Raw genomic sequence first — 22735 nt, forward strand, 5'->3', positions numbered from 1 at the left:
CTGCACCAGTACTGGAGGTCTGGGGTGCTGGGGAAGCATCGCAAAAGTGAGATGCTCTGGGAGCTGCTGTCAGTCACAGGCTCCTACAGCTCCATTGGACCATGCACCAGGAGGTTCTTCTGTGCTTCTCACAGTTTCCTCCATCCAGGACACAGGATCTGGGCTTACTGGGGATGTCACTGGGACCAGAGTCCAACAGCAGTGCTGGGACACAGCAAGGTGCGAAGGGCCCCATGTTCACCATGCTCTCTGGGAGAACATGCAAGGAAGGGCCACTTAGTCCTTTGGGTAGGCATGTCATTAACCAACACAGAAGAACCTTCCTCACCTGGTCCAGGGTGACTCCACTCCACAATCCCATCCTTGTAGTACCCCTTCCTCACATGGCTATGCCAAGGTATAGGGGTTGGCATAAGAATCTTGGCAAAGCCAAGCCGATTTCCTTCGGGAAAGGAAAAACATAATTAAAAAGTTTTGTTGAGTATGGTGGCCTTCTAGGGGTTCATTTGTTAAAAGCCTTATTTAAAAAGTGTTGGGTGTTTGGTTTTGTTTAAAGTTTTCAAGTAAGGCCTTTATATTATTTAAAGATATTTTAGGAGGAGAAAATAATTTTTTAGTCTACCAAGGAGCTTTAGCTTAGCCATGCTGGCTGGTTTTGCCAGTGCTATCTTTGTTTGTACATGTTGAGCAATGCTCTTAAAAGTAGCACCTTGCCCAGTGACTGGCTGGCTATTGATCATGTCCCACAAGAAGGTGGTGTTGTAAGTAGCTGAAGCTGCTCTAGTGATTAAAGGACACTAACTGCATCTTGAAAGGCCATGAATATGCCTGCCAAATGGTCTGCTAGTGACAGAGGATGACAGCACATGCATAGGCTGCACTTTGGTCTGCGGCCAGGACTGGTGTGGTATGGCAGCCGAGCACGGGCAGTGGAGGTAGCATGCCATGCTTTGTGGAGATTTTGCTGTGATGCTGTGTCTGGAGTTGTGAGATCTTCCTTTTCTCGAAAGGTATCAAAACACAGAGATTGGGGATGTGACACACTGTTAGTCAGGACTCCGGGGTGGGTCACAGGGCATTGGCCTCCTACAGGCACTGACTCCTCTTGCATGAGGAGGGGTGGTGCAAGCGTTTGAATGGTGCCATTTCCAGCCCCTGCCAGCGCCCTCCAGCCCCTCCCAGGCTGGTCCTGCTGCATGGCTGTTGCTGCTTCCTTCCTTCTCCACCCTGCTCCTTGCAACTGTACCTTCTTCCTGGGGGCCACATTTCCAGTCTGTGCTCCCTCTGGATGGTATAACAGCTCCTACTTTTTAAAAAAAAAATTTAAAATTTATTTAACACGTGTTTGTTCTGCCAAGCAGGATTTGTAGTCCTGCTTCTGCCTCATGCTGTCCACAGCCTGCCCATTTCAGGGGTGTCCCCCTGCCTCCTTGATTTCGGGCCAGCTCACGCCATGCCCTTAGATCTGCTTTCCCCTATGCACAGTCTTTTCTTTTGTGCTTTTCTTGCACATGCTAAGCTTTTCCTTCTTACTACTAACTTCCACCTCTCTTTTAGGGTTTGCTGCTGCTTTTCACTGTTTTAACTTCCCTTTCACCCAGCACAGACTCTTGCCCTGCACTGTGCATGGCCGTGTGCTGGCTGTGCTGCTTGGACCTTTCCCTTTACACACAGTGCAGACCCTCCTTTCCCTGGCATTCTGGCTGCTGACATCTCAGTGTGCACCTCCTGGCTTCAGCTGCTTTTCTCTAGGCATAGCCCTTCCGTCCTCTCTCCAACCTGCTCTTTGCACGGTGTTCACTGCTGCTTTCTCATAGCAGGAATTCAACACCCCTGCTCCTTCCCATCCTCCTGCTGCAGATGAACCTGCTCCCTTCTCCTGTCTGCTGCTTCTCTACCCGCTGTACAGCACATAATCTTCTCCCGCACATGGGCTCTCTTCTCATGCTGGTTTATGGAGATCTGCTCTTGCCTGGTGCTTGCTGTGGCTTTTTCTGTGCTGTGACCACATACACCCTCCATCCCCCCTTCTCCATCCTGCTGTTGTTGCAGTGAGCAGCTTTGGAAGCATTTGCTCCACTTTTTTCTGCACACAAATGGTGATTAAACCTTCTGTGGATGAAGGACCAGCTTTTTGTTTGTTGCTTCATGACCCTGAACCTGTGTAAATCCTTGGGCCCGTACCTCTTCCTTGCTCTGCTATCATCTCCCAGCCTTCTGACGTTTTGCTTCTTTAAGCCTTACATGGGTCAAATTCCCTCTGAATGGCAAGTGACTTTCTACTTATATTTGTCCTCTCTTTCCTCGTTTACTTAGATGACCTCCACTGTGCTCTTTTGCTTAGTTCAGATATTTCTGCCATTAACATGTGTGTGGTGGCACCAGCTAATATGTGCAGCAGTTGCAGGTGGGCAACAGAGTGCTGAACTGAAAACTCTTTTGGGGGAGGGAGGATAAGCAAAGCTATCATGTACACCCCTTCCACCTCTTGGCATGTACACATTTCTTTAATGGCTACTCCTTACTTGCCAGAGAGCTGCCTCACCATCCACAGGCAGTACTTTTAGCAAAAGCCACAAGCCCTGCCTCTTAGAAGAAATTTTCGGAGGAGATAGGAGGAGATTTGGATGGTACCAGCTGTCTCCACAGCCGGTTCAAACCATGGGAAGCTGACACTAGCAGTAGCAGTTGCCATGTGCTGAGGCAACTTCCCTGGTCAGGCCTTGATCAGCCTGATCTCAGCCAGCTTTGCACGTCCTGCAGAAGTGCATGGGTCTGTCTATGGCACTGCTGGTGCACACAAGCCCCCGGGAGACATGTATAGGAGCCCATCAGGTGTTTGTAGCAGCATGCATCCCATCATGGCCCTTTCTGCAGGGCACCACTCCACCAGCTAGTGCAGGTGCTCCCAGGGAGAACACAGGTAGGTAAAGACAAGCATTAGCCACCCATGGGGTCACTGAATTTCTGCCCAGAGAAGAAATCTGAAGGGTGGAGAGAAGTGAGGATCTGTTTAAAAGAGCTCAAGTGACTCCTGGGTGGTCCCCATCCCTCTATCCTGATTACAGACCTGGAGTTTAAAAGCATATGGAAACAAGAGCCAAAATCTCTGCCGGAGAGCTCCCAGGATCGAGGGACCCCTGTACTCTGCCCCTCTCAGGTGGAAAACAATAACCTAGAGGAAAGGAGTGAGTGGAGGAAGGTCTATGGCCATGGCAAAAGGCGAGTGCCCTCCTTGCCTACCTTGCCTCCACAGGTGCCTCTGAGAAATAGATATGAAGCCCTAGTGGAATACAGCCGGTCCAATGGGGATGTGGTGGAGAGGCAACCTATATCAGAGGTCCCACCACAGTCAGAAAAACCTGACAGGCGTATAGCTACCTCCTCCACAAGGAAGAAGAGAAGAGTTTTAGTGGTTGGAGACTCCTTCCTAAAGGGATCTGAGGGCCCAACATGCAGAGCTGACCCCCATCACAGGGAGGTCTGCAGCCTGCCTGGAGCCCGAATCAGGGATATCACCAGGAAACTCCCCAACCTGGTGAAGGCCACAGACTACTACCCCCTGCTGATCTTCCAGACAGGTGGGGAAGAAGCTGCATCCTGTAGTCTGAGGGGGATAAAGAAAGACTACAAGGCCCTAGGACGGTTGGTGAAAGAGTCTGGGGCACAAGTTGTTTTCTCCTCCCTCCTTCCATTTTCAGGTGATGACGTGGGATGGAATAGTAGGATTCTCTCTATAAATGCCTGGCTACGAGACTGGTGCTACAGGCAGGGCTTTGGGTTCTTTGATAATGGCTGGTTTTATAAGACACCAGGCGTGACGGTAATACATGGGAAAGGTTTATGTCGTAGGGGCAAAAGGGTTCTGGGACAGGAATTAGCAGGGCTCATTCGGAGAGCTTTAAACTAGATTCGAAGGGGGATGGGGTAGTAGCTGGACTTGCACCACTGGGGCAATGCTCTAGTGTTGAGGTAGACCAGGAGGCCTCCCATCCCCCTGGGGTGAAATCGGTGTGCTCAGCTCGCTCCCTGAAATGCCTGTACACCAATGCAGGCAGCATGGGGAATAAACAGGAGGAGTTGGAAATCCGTGTTCGGTCGGGGGGCTATGATCTAGTGGCAATTACAGAGACTTGGTGGGAAGCCTCGCATGACTGGAATGTGGTCATGGACGGCTATGTCCTGTTCAGGATAGACAGGCCACTAAGGAGAGGTGGTGGAGTTGCTCTTTATGTGAGTGAGCAGCTAGAATGTATTGAGTTCTATCCAGGGGCGGATCAGGAGCGAGTTGAGAGTTTGTGGGTGCGAATTAAGGGGCAGGCTGGCAGGGGTGATACTGTTGTGGGTGTCTATTACAGGCCACCGGATCAGGATGAGGAGGGTGATGAGGCCTTCTACAGGCAGCTGAGAGCAGTCTCGCAATTACAGGGCCTGGTTGTCATGGGGGCTTTCAACTACCCTGATATTTGCTGGGCGGCCTACTCAGCCAGCCATCCTCAGTCCAGGAGGGTCCTCCAGTGCATTGATGATAACTTTCTGATGCAAATGGTGGATGAGCCAACTAGGAGAGGAGCGCTGCTGGATCTTATCCTCACTAACAAGGAGGGTCTGGTTGAAGCGGTAAAGGTTGAGGGCAGCCTTGGTTGTAGTGACCATGAGATGGTAGAGTTCAGGATCTCATGTGGCAGGAACAGAATAGCTAGCAGAATCACAACCCTGGACTTCAGTAGGGCCAACTTTGGCCTTTTCAAGCAATTGCTAGGCGAAATCCCATGGGACAGGGTACTAGAAGGTAAGGGGGCCCAAGATAGTTGGTTAGCATTCAAGGACTGCTTCTTCCGAGCTCAAGATCAGAGCATCCCAGCAGGTAGGAAGTCAAGGAAGGGTACCAGGAGACCTGCATGGTTAAACAGGGAACTGCTGGGCAAACTCAAGTGGAAGAAGAGGGTGTACAGATCATGGAAGGAGGGGCTGGCCACTTGGGAGGAATATAAGTCTGTTGTCAGAGGATGTAGGGAGGCAACTAGGAAAGCTAAGGCCTCCTTGGAATTAAACCTTGCAAGAGAGGTCAAGGACAACAGAAAGGGCTTCTTCAAATACATTGCAGGTAAAGCCAACACTAGAGGCAATGTAGGCCCACTGATGAATGAGGTGGGGGCCCTGGAGACAGAGGATAAAAAGAAGGCAGAGTTACTGAATGCCTTCTTTGCCTCTGTCTATACTGCTGGAGGCTGTCCTGAGGATCCCTGGACCCCTGAGGCCCCAGAAGAAGTCAGGATAGAGGAGGAATCTGTCTTGGTTGATGAGGGCTGGGTCAGGGACCAATTAAGTAACCTGGACGTCCATAAATCCATGGGCCCTGATGGGATGCACCCGCGGGTGCTGAGGGAGCTGGCGGAAGTCATTGCTAGGCCACTCTCCATCATCTTTGCTAAGTCGTGGGCAACGGGAGAGGTGCCTGAGGACTGGAGGAAAGCGAATGTCACTCCAGTCTTCAAAAAGGGCAAGAAGGAGGACCCGGGTAACTATAGACCGGTCAGCCTCACCTCCATCCCCGGAAAGGTGATGGAACAACTTGTCCTTGGTGCTGTCTCTAGGCACATGAAGGATAGGGGGATCATTAGGGGCACTCAGCATGGCTTCACCAAGGGGAAGTCATGCTCAACCAACTTGATAGCCTTTTATGAGGACGTAACCCGGTGGATAGATGATGGTAAAGCTGTGGATGTGGTCTATCTCGATTTCAGTAAAGCGTTTGACACGGTCTCCCACAGCATCCTCGCAGCTAAACTGAGGAAGTGTGGTCTGGATGATCGGGTAGTGAGGTGGATTGTGAACTGGCTGAAGAAAAGAAGCCAGAGAGTGGTGGTCAATGGGACAGAGTCCAGTTGGAGGCCTGTATCTAGTGGAGTCCCTCAAGGGTTGGTACTGGGACCAGTTCTATTCAATATATTCATTAATGACTTGGATGAGGGAATAGAGTGCACTGTCAGCAAGTTCGCTGATGACACAAAACTGGGAGGAGTGGCTGATGCGCCGGAAGGCTGCGCAGCCATTCAGAGAGACCTGGACAGGCTGGAGAGTTGGGCGGGGAGAAATTTAATGAAATATAACAAGGGCAAGTGTAGAGTCCTGCATCTGGGCAAGAACAACCCCATGCATGAGTACAAGTTGGGGACAGAGCTGTTGGAGAGCAGCGTAGGGGAAAGGGACCTGGGGGTCCTAGTGGACAGCAGGATGACCATGAGCCAGCAATGTGCCCTTGTGGCCAAGAAGGCCAATGGCATCCTGGGGTGTATTAGAAGGGGTGTGGTTAGCAGGTCACGAGAGGTTCTCCTCCCCCTCTACTCTGCCCTGGTGAGGCCGCATCTGGAATATTGTGTCCAGTTCTGGGCCCCTCAGTTCAAGAAGGACAGGGAACTGCTAGAGAGAGGCCAGCGCAGAGCCACGAAGATGATTAAGGGGGTGGAACATCTCCCTTATGAGGAGAGGCTGAGGGAGCTGGGTCTCTTTAGCTTAGAGAAGAGGAGACTGAGGGGTGACCTCATTAATGTTTATAAATATGTAAAGGGCAAGTGTCAAGAGGATGGAGCCAGGCTCTTCTCAGTGACATCCCTTGACAGGACAAGGGGCAATGGGTGCAAGCTGGAACACAGGAGGTTCCACTTAAATTTGAGGAAAAAACTTCTTTACGGTGAGGGTGACTGAACACTGGAACAGGCTGCCCAGAGAGGTTGTGGAGTCTCCTTCTCTGGAGACATTCAAAACCCGCCTGGACACGTTCCTGTGTGATATGGTCTAGGCAGTCCTGCTCCGGCAGGGGGATTGGACTAGATGATCTTTCGAGGTCCCTTCCAATCCCTAATGTTCTGTTCTGTGATCTGAGCTCTTCTATGGATGCAGGTTAAAGTATCTGAGCACAGTTCAAGTCTGATGCTGTAAACTAGTCCAGCTGCCAATCACAGTTATGGCAACCTGTGTCAATGCATCTATTGACTTTTCTCCTCTGGGAATCTGGGTCTAAAAAGTAGTGTGGGTCAGGGGCAGATGTTGGCTTGGGCAAGCCTCCTGTTCTTTGCTACAACTGGTTCCCCCTCGTAGGGTTTGATCACAGCTTTCATCTGTGCTGTGTATTTGTATAGGGTAAGCAGCAATCTTCCCGTAGTGTCCTGAGGAACTTCTCTGCATTTCAAACGAAGGTTTTAGGCTGGATTTTAATCTCCCAAAGATATTTAAACTTTCCAGTGTGTCAGCTTTTACACAAACAAATACAAGCAGCCTGCTTTGTGCGACACATGTTGCTGGGTCTCAGAACAGTAATAAACCAGTAGAGCTGTAGATTGAGGAGTATGGCATTGACTGCTAAGTTACAGCTGGGAATAATTCTGCGTGTCTTTCCAGCCACTTGTTTTATTAAAAAGTCAGCTCAGTCAGCACTTCACAACCAAGCCCACTGGTCATTCATTAAAAAACAAAACCAAAAAAAATATTCATCTCTACAAGCCTGGGTTCCCTTGCTTTAATGAAAAGCTTTTGATGGCTTTATTTAGGTAGCAGTAGAAATTTATTTCTTCAGCTGTTTTATTCATCTTGCCCAGCTGTGATCTTTTTAGTGGAGGGGGTTATTTTATTTTATTCCAATTTCCTTTTTATCTGGTTTACATACAATGCTAAAACTTCCCATTAGTGCAGGGTCGTGCCTGTGCTGTAACTCGTCGTTCTGCTGGGGTGCTGCAATCCGCAGCCCAGATCCACCAGACCTCACAGTGGGAGGAGCGGCAGTGTAGCCATCTGCACTGCTGTCATAAAACTATCTCAAAAGAAGTTTAAGTAGAGCCCAGTGCTTTCCACAATGGCAGCTTTGTTGGTGATGATACAATGATGGAAGGAAGACGTGCTACTGTAGAAGATAAATGGCTGCAGTAGGCATGGAAGGAATTAAGTCTTGCTTCTGCTCTTTCTCATGCAAACGCTGAACATGCACAGCAGGGACCTTACAAGCTTGCATGGTAGCTAATGTCAACGGGATTATTAAACACCAGCTTCTTCTGTAGGGAAAGGTGAACGGGTGAGTAGGGAGTGGAGGAACTGGGTGCAGTTGGTATTTGCAGTGGTCTTCTGCCCCGGGTGTCCTTCTCCACAATGCGATTATATGTCTGTCTGCTTAATTTTCAGCTCATCAAAGCAGGGTCATGATGATTCTGTTTGTCCTGGAGATGGAGTGGGTGTTAAGCACCGGACAAGACAAAAACTTCACGTGGCACTGCTCGGAGAGCGGCCAGCGTCTGGGAGGGTACCGCACCAGCGCGGGCGCCTGTGGCCTGCAGTATCCTTTGCTGATCTCTCAGTTTTATTTCTGCTTTTTGGCACTTAAACAGCCTTTTTGCTTTATTTTTCTAGTTGTTCTACAAATTCTGTGGCCTGTATAGGTTCGGTGCTTTGTGAGAGAAACCGTTATTTAAAGCCAATTTTAAAAACTGTCTGTTCTCCTTGCTTTGTTCCTTAATGCGTGGTGGCATATTTAGGTCTGAGCATTTTTGAGCAAAACAATGGGCAATTTGCAACCTATTGTGGCCTGATATTGTAATAAATATGGACAGGGCCTTCATTTAAACATGCAGTGCATGCTTTCTTCTGAGAATTAACAGTAGTAAAGTAGGTCGGTGATCAGGTCAGCATGCCTGTGTGTATGCATTGTAAAAAATTAAATTACTTTAATATAAAATAATGAGTACTTGTCCTTCACTCTGGAACAGCCCAGTATGTATAGGGAATTTGGGTTAACTAAGGAGTAAATTGCTCCAGAAATGGCACTCAAGTGGCTTATTCACCTAGAGCTGCCCCAGCTGCCTGACAATAAAAGAAATATTCATTCACCTTTATTGCAAATGAAAAAGGAAGTGGAAAAGTATGAGCTCTTAGGCTGAAACCAAGGGTTAGCATAAACAGACTTTTTAGTGCCCCGTAGTGTACGTGGTATAGATGATGTGTGTTCTGCTAGTTCATGGGAAGTGAGACTGACTCTAAATTACCATCTGAACATGGACTTGCATTATATCATCTGGTCATTCAGCCAATCTAAATGGCGTAAAGACTGAACTTAATTTTTAACTGAATGATAAATACATTTGAAAGTGTGATGCAGGAATTTGTCCTGTATTTCCTAAACCTCTGTAGAGAATGGACTGTTTCGAGTGATTCAAAATTTTGGAGAACTTTTCAATTTGGGTCATCAGATCGTGCTGGTGGAGGGCAGGGGAAGGGAGAATCATTGACAAATATTGCAAAAAAGCTTGGCAGAACCAGGATCGTGGGTTTTATTCCCCAATGTCCTGTGTGCATAAAACCAGTGCTAAGCAGTTGCTCCTTAAATATCCAGTATGGGCTCTGAATGTGGAATTAAACTGGATGAAGAGGTCAGAATCTGTCCAGATAGGTGGTTCCAGTAGGTGGTTGACTGGGTCCAGATTTTATTCAGTTTAGAATATGATGTGTGATGCACCTGATGTAGCTGACACTTCCCCAAATACGACATAAAACAATACTCTTTTGTTGTATTTGTAAATGTAACCATAATGAAGGAGCAGAAAACTAGTAATACTTATACAAGTTTGGGAAGGGAAAGAGAGAGTGGACACCATCCAACTCTAGCACCTAAATTAGAGAGCCTGGGGAGATGACTCCTCTGTTCATGGTGAAGGGCTACTTCGAGGTGTTTCATAATAAAAATACAAATTGCATCCTCTGGAATAGTCTCATTTTTTCTTACTCTCTGGTTTACTCAGGGAGACTGCACTTGTTAATATGAACAGGCATGAGCTTGATGCCTAAAAGTACACTCTGAATACCTCCTTGAGACTGAAGTACTATTCACAAGGTTGCAGTATGCTCATGTTAAAAGAATTAACAAGTCATGAAAGGAATGCAAAGCTTGTATAAGCAATGTATTTTCCTCAGCATTTATCCATCAGATTTGATGTGGAAACCCGACACGTGTTTGTTGGTGATCATTCTGGGCAAGTGACCATACTCAAACTAGAGCAAGAGTCCTGCAGCCTTGTTACGACATTTAAGGGACACACAGGTAAGGCCTCAGGAGGAGACTCTATTTGGTTCTTCATCTGTGCTCAGCGTCACGGTGGTTTGACTCCTGTGAAACACTAGGATGGCTTATGTCAGTGCGTAACACTAAACTGTCACTGCAGCTCAGGGAAGTTTATTCTTTATTGGTAAAAATGAGAGTGATCAGACTTCTGATCAGAAAACTTCTATGGCAGAAAATGCCACGATCAGTAGCTGCTAATTAAAGCAGAGTGTGAGTAGAACGAGTTCTGGTAATTCTGGCAGGAAAAAGATGCTCCTTGAGGAAAGACCCATGTTGCTAGACACTTTTGCCCAAGTGGAATAAGCACATCTTGGAGGCACTAACTGCTTGTTTCACTGCTGGGACTTGTGCCCCATCAGACTTTAAAACCAGCAACCCTGGGACGTGATCCTGCCATTGAACAGAAGAAAAGGTGGTCATTTCTCAGCTTTTTCTCTCCATGTCCCTCCTCTCTGATTGAGCACTAATAGCTCAGTCACGAGGTAGCACAAGGTAGTTCAATCCTCATGCTAGGATACTGCGAAGATGCCCATAATATTCCACACTTGTTTCTCTTTTTTTTTTTAATAAAATCTATCTCCTGGAATGATGGAGATGAAAAGCTGTGTAGTCAGACCGTGACCATCCTTCTACCACACTTTACTGCTCACTGGATTCATCCATGCGAGTGGCAGCAGAGCCTTCTGCCCGCAGAAGAGTGGGATGGGGCTTCAGTAGATTTTCTAGGCTGTTGGTTTTCAACTGACAAGCACAGTGATTGCATGGCCTTTGCTAAAGAGACCTGCATTTTAATCACTCTCCATATTTTCTGTTGTATTTTTATGTATATATTTAGCTACATTCCCATCTTCCACTTTCTGTAATGAAATGACTGTTGTGTGCATCTCCTGTTTCAGGTGGTGTCACTGCTCTCTGTTGGGACCCAATACAGCGAGTTTTATTCTCAGGCAGTTCTGATCATTCCATTATAATGTGGGATATTGGAGGAAGAAAAGGAACAGCCATCGAGCTGCAAGGACATAAGTACGTTCAAAGCCCTTCCTCCTGCTTTTTGGGAGAAAAGCTAAAGGCAGAAGCCACATTTGGAAACAGCCCAAATGTTACATCTTCACATGCCTCAAGCTTGTATGTGTGACTCTCTGTGGTCCATATACAACTGGAATAAGTTACTTATAGTAAGTTTTTCAGTGTTAAGCCCACAGGCTGGTTTGAGAGTTTGCAAAGGGTGGTGAAAAAAACCACAACATCTATAGTCCTGAATGTGTTATGCCAGAGCCTGCACCTTTGTTGGAAAGAGGAGGGTCCTCAAATGAGAATAGCTGCAGGGAAATCCATGCTTTTTAGGTGTCAAGGTCTTTCCTTCCCCTAGAGGGAGCATCAGGCTTGGACAATTAGTCCCTTTTTCTCCCATGCTAACTTTTTCCATGCCACTTTATTTACAGCCTGAATTCTAAGTAGTGTGCTTTACCCATAGGGGCCTTCACCATCTCCTCAATGCAAAGAGGCTTCATCTTTGCATCTACAGACCTCACATTTGCGTAGCATAACAGATGTCTTTGAAGAAGAGTAAGCCTGTGCTGGGCGTTTAGTAGAGATCAGAATGGCTCTAGCCTTTTAACACTGGCAATGCAATGAGTTTGTTTCAGTGTATTGGGAGTGCATATATGGGACTTGTGTGCCAGGCTCAGGTCTAGAGAGGCAAAATCCCATGGTGGTTTTGGTCTAACAGTTTCTTACATATTCATTCATTTCTTTTGAGTGATGCTGCACTCTGCTGAGAGATTTGGATGCCGCTGAGGTTTCAGAGCACTGCAGAGCTCTTGCTGAAATTCCCAGAGCACCCTCGTACCTTACCAGTGGTGCTTGCTAATGCATCGCTGCTAGATTTATTGCCGTGGAGACTAGTTCTCCTAATACAAAGTTAACCTGGATCTTAATCATAGAATCAATAGTTTGGCTGGAAGGGACCTTTAAACGTCATCTAGTCCGAGCCTCTGCAATAAACAGGGACATCTTCAACTAGATCTGTGGCAGGGCTGTTGGCTGGCACCGTACAGCATTGAGACCTGTTCCTAAGGACAACAGGGACTAAGAAACGTTTCACCTGATGGTGCCACTGGCATCTGCAGGCGGGCGCTGTGAAGGCAGGCTGTGTTGTACCAAACTCTCCCGTAAATGCATTCCCCTCTGGAGGAGCAGCCATATGCACAAGCGAATGCGTTAGCATGGAAGTCCGTTGGGTAGGTGAGACCAGTGGTGGTAGCAAAGAAAACCAAATGTTATGGGATAGTTCCAGTCGCTGTATGTTCAGTTACTGATTCTTCTTAATCTTGTTTTTTCCATAACAGTGTTGTACGGTCTTTGTTTCCCAGATTGTAAATAGCTTGAGATGAGGCCTGGTTTTCTTTCTTTTATGATGGAATGAGCAGAGCTTTGGGGTTTTAAACTGCATTATTTCTCCCATGTTGCTTTTTCTTTAAAAGAAGAAGCAAAAGCACCTAAATCTTCCACCTTACCTTGGGGAGGCTTAGGAACAATTTAGTGATTCCTGTATTATTTTTGAAACTCTCTATGCTTGTTAGTGCGAAAAGAAAATTTTCAGTAGTTCCTCAGTGCTTCATTCCTAGATGTTGCAGAGATTTACGAAAACCAAGTTGTTACTGACTTTCTGACAAGAAGGTACCTTACCGGGGCTGCGTTTATGCATCCAGATGTGTCTTTGGAGAGGCCTGGAGCTGGAGCTCTGTTCAGGCTTCCCAGTGCAGCTGGGACCTCACATCTCAGGACCAGCAAAAGCAGTTATCAGAACAGGTCTTTGCTTTTGTGGATGCTGCCCAGATGAGTAACACTCTGGTTCTGGTCTCAGCTGGACAGCAAAGACTGATTTGCATCTGATGGATGCCACATACAGTGAGGGGGAAAGGGAGACACATGGGTAAACAAGTGGTTTATACTGCTTTATTGTATATGCTACGCTTACTTGTGTGCTTGCCATAAATGGTTGATTAGTAACTGTCTTGTTTCTTTTTCAGCGATAAAGTTCAGTCTCTCTCCTATGCTCACCACACTCGGCAGCTCATCTCCTGTGGTGCAGATGGGGGAATCGTCGTCTGGAACATGGATGTTGAGAGGCAGGAGGTAAATACTCTGTTCTTGTCAATTTGGTCTGAAACAGTCTTGGGAAGAAGGGGCCTTTCTAAAATGTGTAACTTTCAACCTGAACAAGATAATTCCAGGCTTTAAAAATGTTTTTGGACACGCTCCAGTTGTTATACAGCAATTATACCATGCCTTTGATAATATGGTACAGGGGAAATTGTCTGGCAGAAAATGCATATTAAGTAGGCTGCTAAATGGCTCTTACCCTTTACAGTACTGCTCCGAAAGACATCCTCTAAGGACAGTGTTGTGAGATGTTCTGCTTTGTTTTTCAGGATATCATGAGAAATATTATAAGTTCAGAGGTAAATGGATGGATTGATAATTATTAGAGGTTTTTAAGAAAAGGAAACAAGAAAGCTCTTTGTCATCTCTGAAAACCTGCAACCCATTTTTTTTTCCTGTTCTTGCTAAAAAGACATTTAACTAGGGCTTCAATCTCACCCGCTACTCGGTCTCGCTTCCCTCTCGCATAACCACATAGAAGTGGGGTAAGCGATGACTTTGCCAATCCAGACAGTAAGATTCTATAATTCTGTGATTCTGTTTCACCCACGCTCTCCTAATTACTTCTGTGCTGTGCAGCCAACGAATGTAAGCGGGTGCAAAAACGCACCCCAGGTCTTTGGTGCTGTGGGAGCAGCCTCTGCTTGGCAATTTCTGAGACCTGACTCAGAGAGGAGGGGCGAGCGCTGTGCTGAGTGAGTCAGGTGCCAGCCCTGCTCAGCAGCGTGGCAAATCCTGGTAACGCGAGTCATGGCAAACCTCTGCCCTGTTCCTCTGGTGGGGGACGCAGGCACCCCGAATCCGCAGTGGGGTGGGTTTGAGAAAGGCTTTTGGCAGCATGGGCTTTCACCAGCTTTGCTGGTTCTCCTCAGGGGTTTCAGCCTCCCTGGGTTATGTGCGTCTCCCATGAGCAAGGAGGAAGGCTAAGTGGAAAATTGGATTTAAAAAACCTACTGAAATAGGCCTAGGCAGGAACTGAGCTCCCTTTTCTATGTGAATTAGCATTCCAGTTGGCTCTCTTTAATTGCTAATCTAATGGCCAATTATGTCATCAGCTCCAAAAGTGAAACGAAAGCGGAGCAGTTTCCTCCTTCCCAACAGATGTTTCCTTTTTGCTGCGACTCAAACATCCAGAAATGAAAACCTTCATTTATTTGCTGCCCTGGAAAGGCTACAGTAAGGATTAAGACTGGCTTGTTGCAAAACAGGCGACAATGCTGTGAGAAGGCTGGTTTAAAAAGTGGAAGTGAAATATAATTAGCTAAATGAGGGCTTAGCAGCAGGTGCTAACGGGTGCGCTGCTCTCTCTGACTATGGCTATGTGGGCTTGTTCATGTTATTGGTAGCGCAACAGAGTGTTCATGGTGCTAAACCACCCCCAAAACATGAACCTTTGATATTTTAATACCAAACCTTGGTTTGGAGTCCTAGGGCATTTTCTTCTGGATTTTGGCTTTGGTATTTTTTTCTCTTATTTAAGGGTTTTCTCCATGTGATGCGTGCTCAGTACTCACTTTGATGTTATCAGATTTTCCCACATATCTGAGGTTGCATTAGAGTGAATTAAGCCATTTTAGCCCTTGATTCTTTATTTTAATCTCTGTTTTTAAAAAGCTGTAAGAAGACAACATCTGAAAGATGCTAGAAGCTGTGTTTCTGTTTGACTACAAAGCGGTTGCTTGTCACAAGCAAAATGTTTTCTTCATCTGTAGTCTTCAGAGGCTTAACAGATGAAAACTTATACATGCAGATGCAAATCTGTAGGCGTTAAACAGAAAGACTGTTGTGGAAAAGACAAGGATTTGCCCCAGTGGAATGAACTGCCTTCAAAGTAACTGGCAGAAGAAGCTGAAGCAGGCGATTGCTTTATTGCGAGGGGTCAGAGCTATACTGGGAGCTGAGTGTCTCCATCAGCCTTACCTTATCTTTGCCTGGCTTTTGTGTTACTTTTAATTCTTAATCTCAGCTGTGTTTCTTGACATTTTAAATTGCAGCATGTGAGAAGCCAGTGGCTCTGTTAAGCCAACTGCAGTTTGCTAATAGCACTTTCTTACAAAGTATTAAACATTTTTTAGTGTTTATTCCATCTTGTTGGGTTGGTGGGGCTGGTGGGAACGTGTTGCAGTGGTGCCGAGGCAGTGGTGGCAGGGCTGGCCGGGGCTGCCTTGCTGGAGGGATGGGACAGACCTACTTGCTAGCACCAGCTTTGGGCTGAGCTCTTGGGGAGGGAGAGGAGAGAGGACCAGAAGTCATCTGCTGGGAAGGACCATTGCTTTTGCAGGTCAGGTTAGGATAGACAGATGGACAGCCAGCTGGAGAGGGATCAAGAACCAAGACTCTTCCCGAGTCTCACATCCCCCAGAGGGTTTCCTAAACATTGTGGAAAGACGCACTGTGTGTCCCCCAGCAGTTCAATGCAAGGCAAGTGTCAGGGGACCCAAATGTAGGGGAGGAGATCGACCGCCCCCTCCATGTGCTCACCTTCTACTTCAGGTGTTTCCTGAGCTTTTTCAGGATCTGGCAAGACTTGCTTCCCTACAGGGCATCTGGTCTGTGCTAATCTGCACAGCAAAACCTAGCTGCAGGAGAGAGAAGTGCCTTTCTTATTTTCTTTCTTTTCTTTAAATCTTCTTACCCTCTTCATCCACAGCGTGAGTGCAAAGCTACACGTTGTGTTAGGAAATAGAAGACCAACTTTCCATTGTCTTTGTTTAAAAGCAGGGAAAAGAGGTGGTTTGGGTTTTAGGCTGGTTTGGGTGAATCTCATCTTTCTCACCCCTATGTGTGATTTGTGGCACAGATACCTCTGACAGCAGGAACGCCTCTTACACTATTAAAGAAATAATAATAATTGAAAAAAAAAATCACATCAGCATTTCAGATATCTTTCCCCTTCCATCCACACGAGTAGCTTGGCTATTGGAAATACTAATTCCCCCCCATTCCTACGAGAGGCATTAGCAGGTGGTAAATGCTGTCCAGACAGGACAGGACAGAATATTTTTATATGCTTAATTCCAGACTTGGAGAGGTGGGAGAGGCTTGTTTGTTCATGGGTTATTTTTATGGTCTTAAACCATGAAGCAGAGTTGAAGTATGAGTGAGAAGTGTTCCTCCTATGTCCTTCAAGGCTCAGAGCTGAGCCAAAAAACACATCCCAGTGAACAGTCAAAATGGCATCTTATGAAAATGAGGATTTTTGATTTAGTTGGCCACATTACTGTACCCCAATACATCTTTCTTGTCCTATCTCTAGGCTCCATTGGAAGCTTTTCTGTTTGTTGCTTACTCCCACTTTGTGTTTATGTGTGTGTGTGTTGCAGACCCCCGAGTGGCTGGATAGTGACTCCTGTCAAAAATGTGACCAGCCTTTCTTCTGGAACTTCAAGCAAATGTGGGACAGTAAGAAAATAGGCCTCAGGCAGGTTTGTATGCGTCCTTTGGTGTGTTCACATGGTGCAATTAGGCTTTTCTCTTATAATAGATCATGGTAACTTTTTTTCACCTAAAGCCTTCAGAACTTGCACTTTGTTCTTTCACTGAGTGCTTGATAGCGGGACAGTGGGCTTCCCTCTGATGAGGCTTGATTTTGTGGTCGGGAGGAACACACTTCTTTTTTCCTCTATTTTTTTCTTCTTTGCACCCAGTCCCGATAGCAAATATATGTAATATGCCCTGGGCTGGGTAAATTGGTTTTAGGCCTTCCATGACTTTAGCCATGTGGGATTTTGCTTATTGTTACTTGAATATGTTGTAGAAAGAAATTTGCAGCTGACTTTTGGAAATTGTGCTGGAATCAAAGCTGTTTTCAATAAGCTTGGGTAAACATCTGTAACTGCTCAGGGTGTGTTGGGAAAGGCTTATTGGTCTGCTTGGAACGTACCACTGTGTTTTCCTGCCCAGCAGGAGAGGGCTGTGGATCGCAGGCTTTGGGAGAGGGGTGTAAAAATGCCGAAAGGGATGTTCTCATGGAGCTTGGAGAAGTCAGGTGTCTGGGGCAGAGCTGAGCTGCATCTTCTCTTTATGTAACGCTCATCATCGCAGAGCCTGGCTGTCCTGCGGCCGGCGAGGCAGCCTTGCAGTCCTACACAGCAAGTGCACGAGAAAACACGAAGCAGGTAGCATCAAAATGCGGAAACACTAGTGCTTCTGGGGCTGAAAATGGCCAAAGGAGTTGACCGAGATGAATAGGTGGTAGGTGTTTATACTTAGAGGCTGGGATGGGACTCCAGAATGACGCTGCACTAATGTAGCCCTGTCCTACCTCGACCTGGAGATGTCTAAATGTGTCACATGCTGCTGAGTGGTGGTGTCATCCCCTACACCCCCAAAGTGAGACTCCCAGGGACAGGGTTAATTACAGCTTCCAGCCCTGCAGCAGATGCCCAGCTGGCTGCGACACATCTCCTGGGTGCACAGCGGGACTCTTTGTCCTGTCCTCCCATCTCTAGCTGTGCTAACGAAAAGAGGAGAGCTTGGACTTCCTTCTTCTGCCTTCTACCCTGTTGAAAACCCCCTGTAACACCAGTCACACTCAGTGTAGAAGCCCTGACCGGCAGCTACATCCACAGATGCCAAGTGGTGGAGGCAGCGATGATTTACTGGGTGGTGTATGGTGTCACCCTGGAGCTTGGGAGAGAGGTAGAGTCCACCTAGCCTGGGTAGTGTTTTATCTGCCACTTCCCAGTGTCCATGCTGGTGATCAACCGCTGCTTGCCCCAGGTAGTGGAGGAGGGGAAAAAAAAGTAAGATTTTTTTTTTTTCACCCCTCATTTATTCTGAAGTCCTTGCCTGTTTTCCTTCATTTTCCCTGGAAGTCATTTTCCTGTTTGCTGCAGCCTTGGCTGGGTCTTGCTGGAGTGAGATGGCAGAGCCAGCGGGACCTGAGCAGTGATCTGGGTTTGTTTCTGAAGTTGTCTTTTGCATGTTGTCTCTTACAGCATCACTGCCGGAAGTGTGGGAAAGCCGTGTGTGGCAAATGCAGCTCCAAGCGCTCCTCCATCCCGCTGATGGGGTTCGAGTTCGAAGTGAGGGTTTGCGATAGCTGTCATGAGTCCATAACAGATGAAGAGTAAGTGTGGACACTGAGCTGGCTTGTGCTGGAGTGGGGCAAAATTCCTGCACCTGGGAGGGCCTGAGCAGATGCGAGGCTCTGGGAGGGAGCACCCTGGCAAGGTGGTCCCTGGGCTCTTTCAGGAAGATCAGCCTCTGCGGTGCCTACCAAACCGGGAGGGATAGAGGGGCTTCCACCCCTGCTCCTCTCGTGCCAGAAAGGTTTCAAAGTGGAGTTTACAGAGAGGTTGCTGAATTAATGACTTACAGCAACATTCAAATACTTACTGCCTTGATAGAGAATGTTTTGGGGGAAAATCCTGCAGTTGCAGTCATTGCTGATTTTTGGATTTCTTTCTTCAGGCGGGCACCCACAGCTACTTTCCATGACAGTAAGCACAACATCGTTCACGTACACTTTGATGCCACCAGGGGATGGCTGTTGACCTCGGGGACAGACAAGGTTATTAAGGTAGGAGCAAGGAGGTTGCTCTAGCTCCTGTATTTAATTTCTCCTTCCTCTCCCATGTGGTTGCAGGTATGTCCTACCTGCTTTTTTCCACCCAGAGACCCTTCACTGATGGACTTCTGCCCAGTAAGAACCAAGGAGGTCTTGGTCTATGAAGTTATTGCCTGAAGGGGCTGGGACAAGTGCTCACTGTAGCTTTTCCTCTGGGAAGACAAACTGTATTTCAACATGGCAAAGCTTTGTGTGGCTAGGTAAAGAAATAGCTAAAATAATGAATGACTTTATAACAAAGCTTGAATAATTTTAAAAAACCCTCACAATGTGTTATGACTATGCTCATCATTCAAGTTAACAATACAGCGTGGGTTTTTTGGTTTCTCTTAAGGCCAGCTATGAACCTGGCTCATAAGGGTAAAGCATAGTGACATATAGAATGTCATTTGGTCAGCCTCCACCAGACTGACATGAGTGCTGGAAAACGAAATCAAACTCCTTCAGACTTGCTGCATCCATCTCTAACCATGTAGCCTCTCAAGCAAAAAAAAAAAGGTGCAAATTATTTAGAGATGACATTGTATATTTTATTTTACCATTATTCACTATGTTGTTATATTTTATTGTATTAACAGCTGTGGGATATGACACCAGTAGTGTCTTGATGGTACATCAGTGGAGCTTGGAAGGTGATATTTACAGAAGAAACGGATTTCCTAAACCTAATCATACTGCAGAAGATAGATAACGCTGGGTGCACATGGCAGATGAGAAAGGAACTAATGCGTTTACAACGATTTTACGTCCTCTGCTTGATCAAGGCTGAACATTTGCACGAAGACTCTTTCCACTTACTCTCAAAATATACAAGAAGGTATTTTTTTAACTAATGGTTTGTACGATCTGACTTTGGTTGTCTTGAGTTTGTTTGGAAAATCCATGTGTGGTGCAGTTTTCAGTTTTTATGTTTCACTATGTCAAGATACTTGCTGCTTTGTACAGATGGTTCTTGGGTTGTGTCTTACCACGTGAGTTTTCGGTATCAGCGTACTATAGAAGGCAATCGGCTTTCCCTGCAGTGAGTACCCATTGATTTGGGATGTTTCTGCTGACCACGCTCTCTTCAGTGGAGGAACTCCAGGCATGGTGTTGCCTGTTCTCCAGGTGCATCACCGACAAGCTGATGGACTATTGCAATTCCTAAAAGGGCTCTACCATCTACTTGTCCTAGCAGACATCATCCAGAGAGCGTTTTATTGGTTTTTAGTAGCTAAAATCCATCTTCCTGCCTCTTTCCTTGCTGTACAAGTTGCAAAACCAGGGGGGCAGGTTGCTTAGCAACTAATTTCTATGGAAACTGAAATAGTTTTCTGTCTCAGAGCATTACAAGGAGCACGCAGACCCATTTGAGTTTGATGAGGCTGGCAAGCTGATTCAAATTAAATTATTGGCAACAGGAACTTTTGGGAGTGTGTGCATGGAGGGGGGGGCGCAGATCTAAAACTGGTCTACGTCTGAAATGTCTGGTTTACCTCTACCTCTACCTTGCACAGCAACATTTCAGCATTTATACCTGTCTGTGTTGTTGAAGATGAATTTGTTTTTCCTGTCTTCCATGTGGTTAGTCATATTTATTTTTTTAAATGCTGATGGTTTTTCTTAATTTCCTCTATAGACCACAAACTGATATTGCTGAATGACGCCCATTGTCCTGTTGTCATATTTTACAGTTTCTTTTAAAAATAAAAAGTATTTAAAAATCCTGGATTGGCCAAAGTTACCTTTTTAGAAGGACATTGTCAAGATGAATAAACAAAACCCTTTTTTCCAAAGGGATCTTATCTGAAGAGTCAACTGTCTGTTCCTTGAATCCATTTCACTTTTTAGCATGCTGTTACTGATGCGCTTCAAAGAAACTGGTGTAGAGAACAGAACTGCAGACCAGACCTAGGGCTTTCCTGTATCTCCTATTTAAGCAGACCTTGTGGTCTGTAGCTGCTGCGACACAGCATGCCAGTGGTGCTGTCTTGCCACGTTTTGGACTTTTACTTTTTCCCTCTAAAGTGGGGATGTTTACCACTCAGAGCACGTTGCTACCTAGAGAAGCCTTGTGTTTTCCCTTGGGTGATAACGCCAAAAGAAAATAAAGCTTCTCCTTTGTTTGCCCAGCAGTAATTCACTTTTGAGGAAACAAAAAGGTTAACACAATCCATGGCAGTAATTCTAGACCGGTGAGCTGCTGCAGTAAAGGGTGAGTGGACTTTCGTGTGCATGTCGCAGGACTGCTACGTATTTTCAGGGAAAATTATCTTTTTAAACATCCTATAAACTGTGCTTAAACATTTTACAGTTGTGTTCTCTGAAATGATGCCATCTTGTCTTTCCTGGTTGTCACAGTTTAAAGCTGGGCCAGCTATTAACCCAGTGGCAGATGCTCTCTGTTAACCCTCTTCCCCCCCCCACCCTAAGGGAAAGGGAAAAGGGAGAGAGACTTACGGGTTGGAAAGTTAAAACAGTTTTAATAAACTATAGTAATGAAAAAGAGTATAATAGTAATAATAGAAATAATCAAATATATACAAATATACACAAAACCAAGATCGAGAGCTTGGAAATCCTCCTCAGGCAGAGTTGCTCCCCCCAACACAGGCAGAGGGGAAAATGCAGTAGCTCCCCCTGCCATCACACCTGCAGGCTTTTAACTGGAGAATTGGCAAAGCTGGTACCAATCAGTGGGAGACAGGAGGGCCCCTCCCTCCTGGCCCCCACCTCCAGGAGGCAGTGGGTTAGTGATAAATAGGAAAGTGAGAATGACATGTATGGGATGGAATACCTTGTTGGTCAATCTTGGGTCACCTGCCCTGTCTGCTCCTCCCTGCAGGTGCAACCCCCCTTCGGCTCTTCACTCGTAAGCAGTGAGGAATTTAGCAGTGACCTTGGTTTCTCTGAGACTAATTGGCCTGGTTTGGGCCAAACCAGGACATTCCACCCCTTATTCCATACCATTCACGTCATACTCAGATCACCACTACCTTTTCATTTTCAAATATATATATACATATCACTAGTTTATGATTCATCTCTATACAAAAAGTTCATTAAGTTCATTTGGTTCAGGATTGTGGGTTTCCATCTGGCTAGCAGTCCCTCAGCAGTCTCTCTGGCTAGCAGTCTCTCTTTTGTCACAGTTCGTGCCCACCGGTTGCAGGTTAAAGATGTCAGACTTGAGGAGGTTACTGGACGCCACTTGATGAAGCTAGCTCCGGTCTCATCACCACTGTCTTAACCTGAAAGACACTTATGCAGCAACAACATACAGTTCAGAATTAAGTAGTCTCACCCAGAATCAGATCACCTTCAGGGACACATCGGACTCACCATCTTGCAACATCACCCACCAAGTACATCCAGGTCCCTGAGCAAAAGCAATCCCACGAATGGGTTTACCTTTGCCCGTTGCAGGAAGAACCCAGACAGTTTTTCCCAACAGATTCCTTTCATGCACCACAGGGACTTTATCTCCTTCTACTGTATGTAGAAGGTCTGACTGAGCAGGGCCAGCTCGATTGATAGATCCCCTGGTGTTAACTAACCAGGTAGCTTGTGCCAGATGCTTATCCCAGTTTTTAAAGGTTCCACCCCCCATTGCTTTCAGGGTAGTTTTTAACAGCCCATTATACCGTTCAATTTTCCCAGAGGCTGGTGCATGATAGGGGATGTGATATACCCATTTGATGCCATGCTCTTTGGCCCAGTTGTCTATGAGACTGTTTTTGAAATGAGTCCCATTGTCCGACTCAATTCTCTCTGGCGTGCCGTGTCGCCACAAGATTTGCTTTTCAAGGCCCAGAATAGTGTTCCGGGCAGTGGCATGGGGCACAGAGTATGTTTCCAACCATCTGGTGGTCGCCTCCACCATGGTAAGCACATAGCGTTTACCCTGGCGGGTT

The 22735-nt window shown here is 46.4% G+C and overlaps 1 protein-coding gene across 1 annotated transcript in view; it reads left to right on the top strand.

The window, feature by feature from the left end:
• WDFY2 (WD repeat and FYVE domain containing 2) overlaps window positions 1–20721 on the top strand; it is a 74294-nt gene extending 53573 nt beyond the window's left edge. The window contains exons 5-12 of the mRNA XM_068425210.1: window positions 8176–8326; window positions 9972–10084; window positions 11002–11128; window positions 13138–13243; window positions 16594–16695; window positions 18211–18341; window positions 18686–18794; window positions 19421–20721. Of these exons, the coding sequence (XP_068281311.1) occupies window positions 8176–8326; window positions 9972–10084; window positions 11002–11128; window positions 13138–13243; window positions 16594–16695; window positions 18211–18341; window positions 18686–18794; window positions 19421–19450 (869 nt within the window). The 3' untranslated portion in view covers window positions 19451–20721. The remainder of the gene's footprint in view (window positions 1–8175; window positions 8327–9971; window positions 10085–11001; window positions 11129–13137; window positions 13244–16593; window positions 16696–18210; window positions 18342–18685; window positions 18795–19420) is intronic.
• The last annotated feature ends 2014 nt before the right edge of the window (window positions 20722–22735 follow it).

The sequence above is a fragment of the Nyctibius grandis genome, chromosome 2 (assembly GCF_013368605.1).
Source record: "Nyctibius grandis isolate bNycGra1 chromosome 2, bNycGra1.pri, whole genome shotgun sequence".
Classification (NCBI taxonomy): Eukaryota; Metazoa; Chordata; class Aves; order Nyctibiiformes; family Nyctibiidae; genus Nyctibius; species Nyctibius grandis.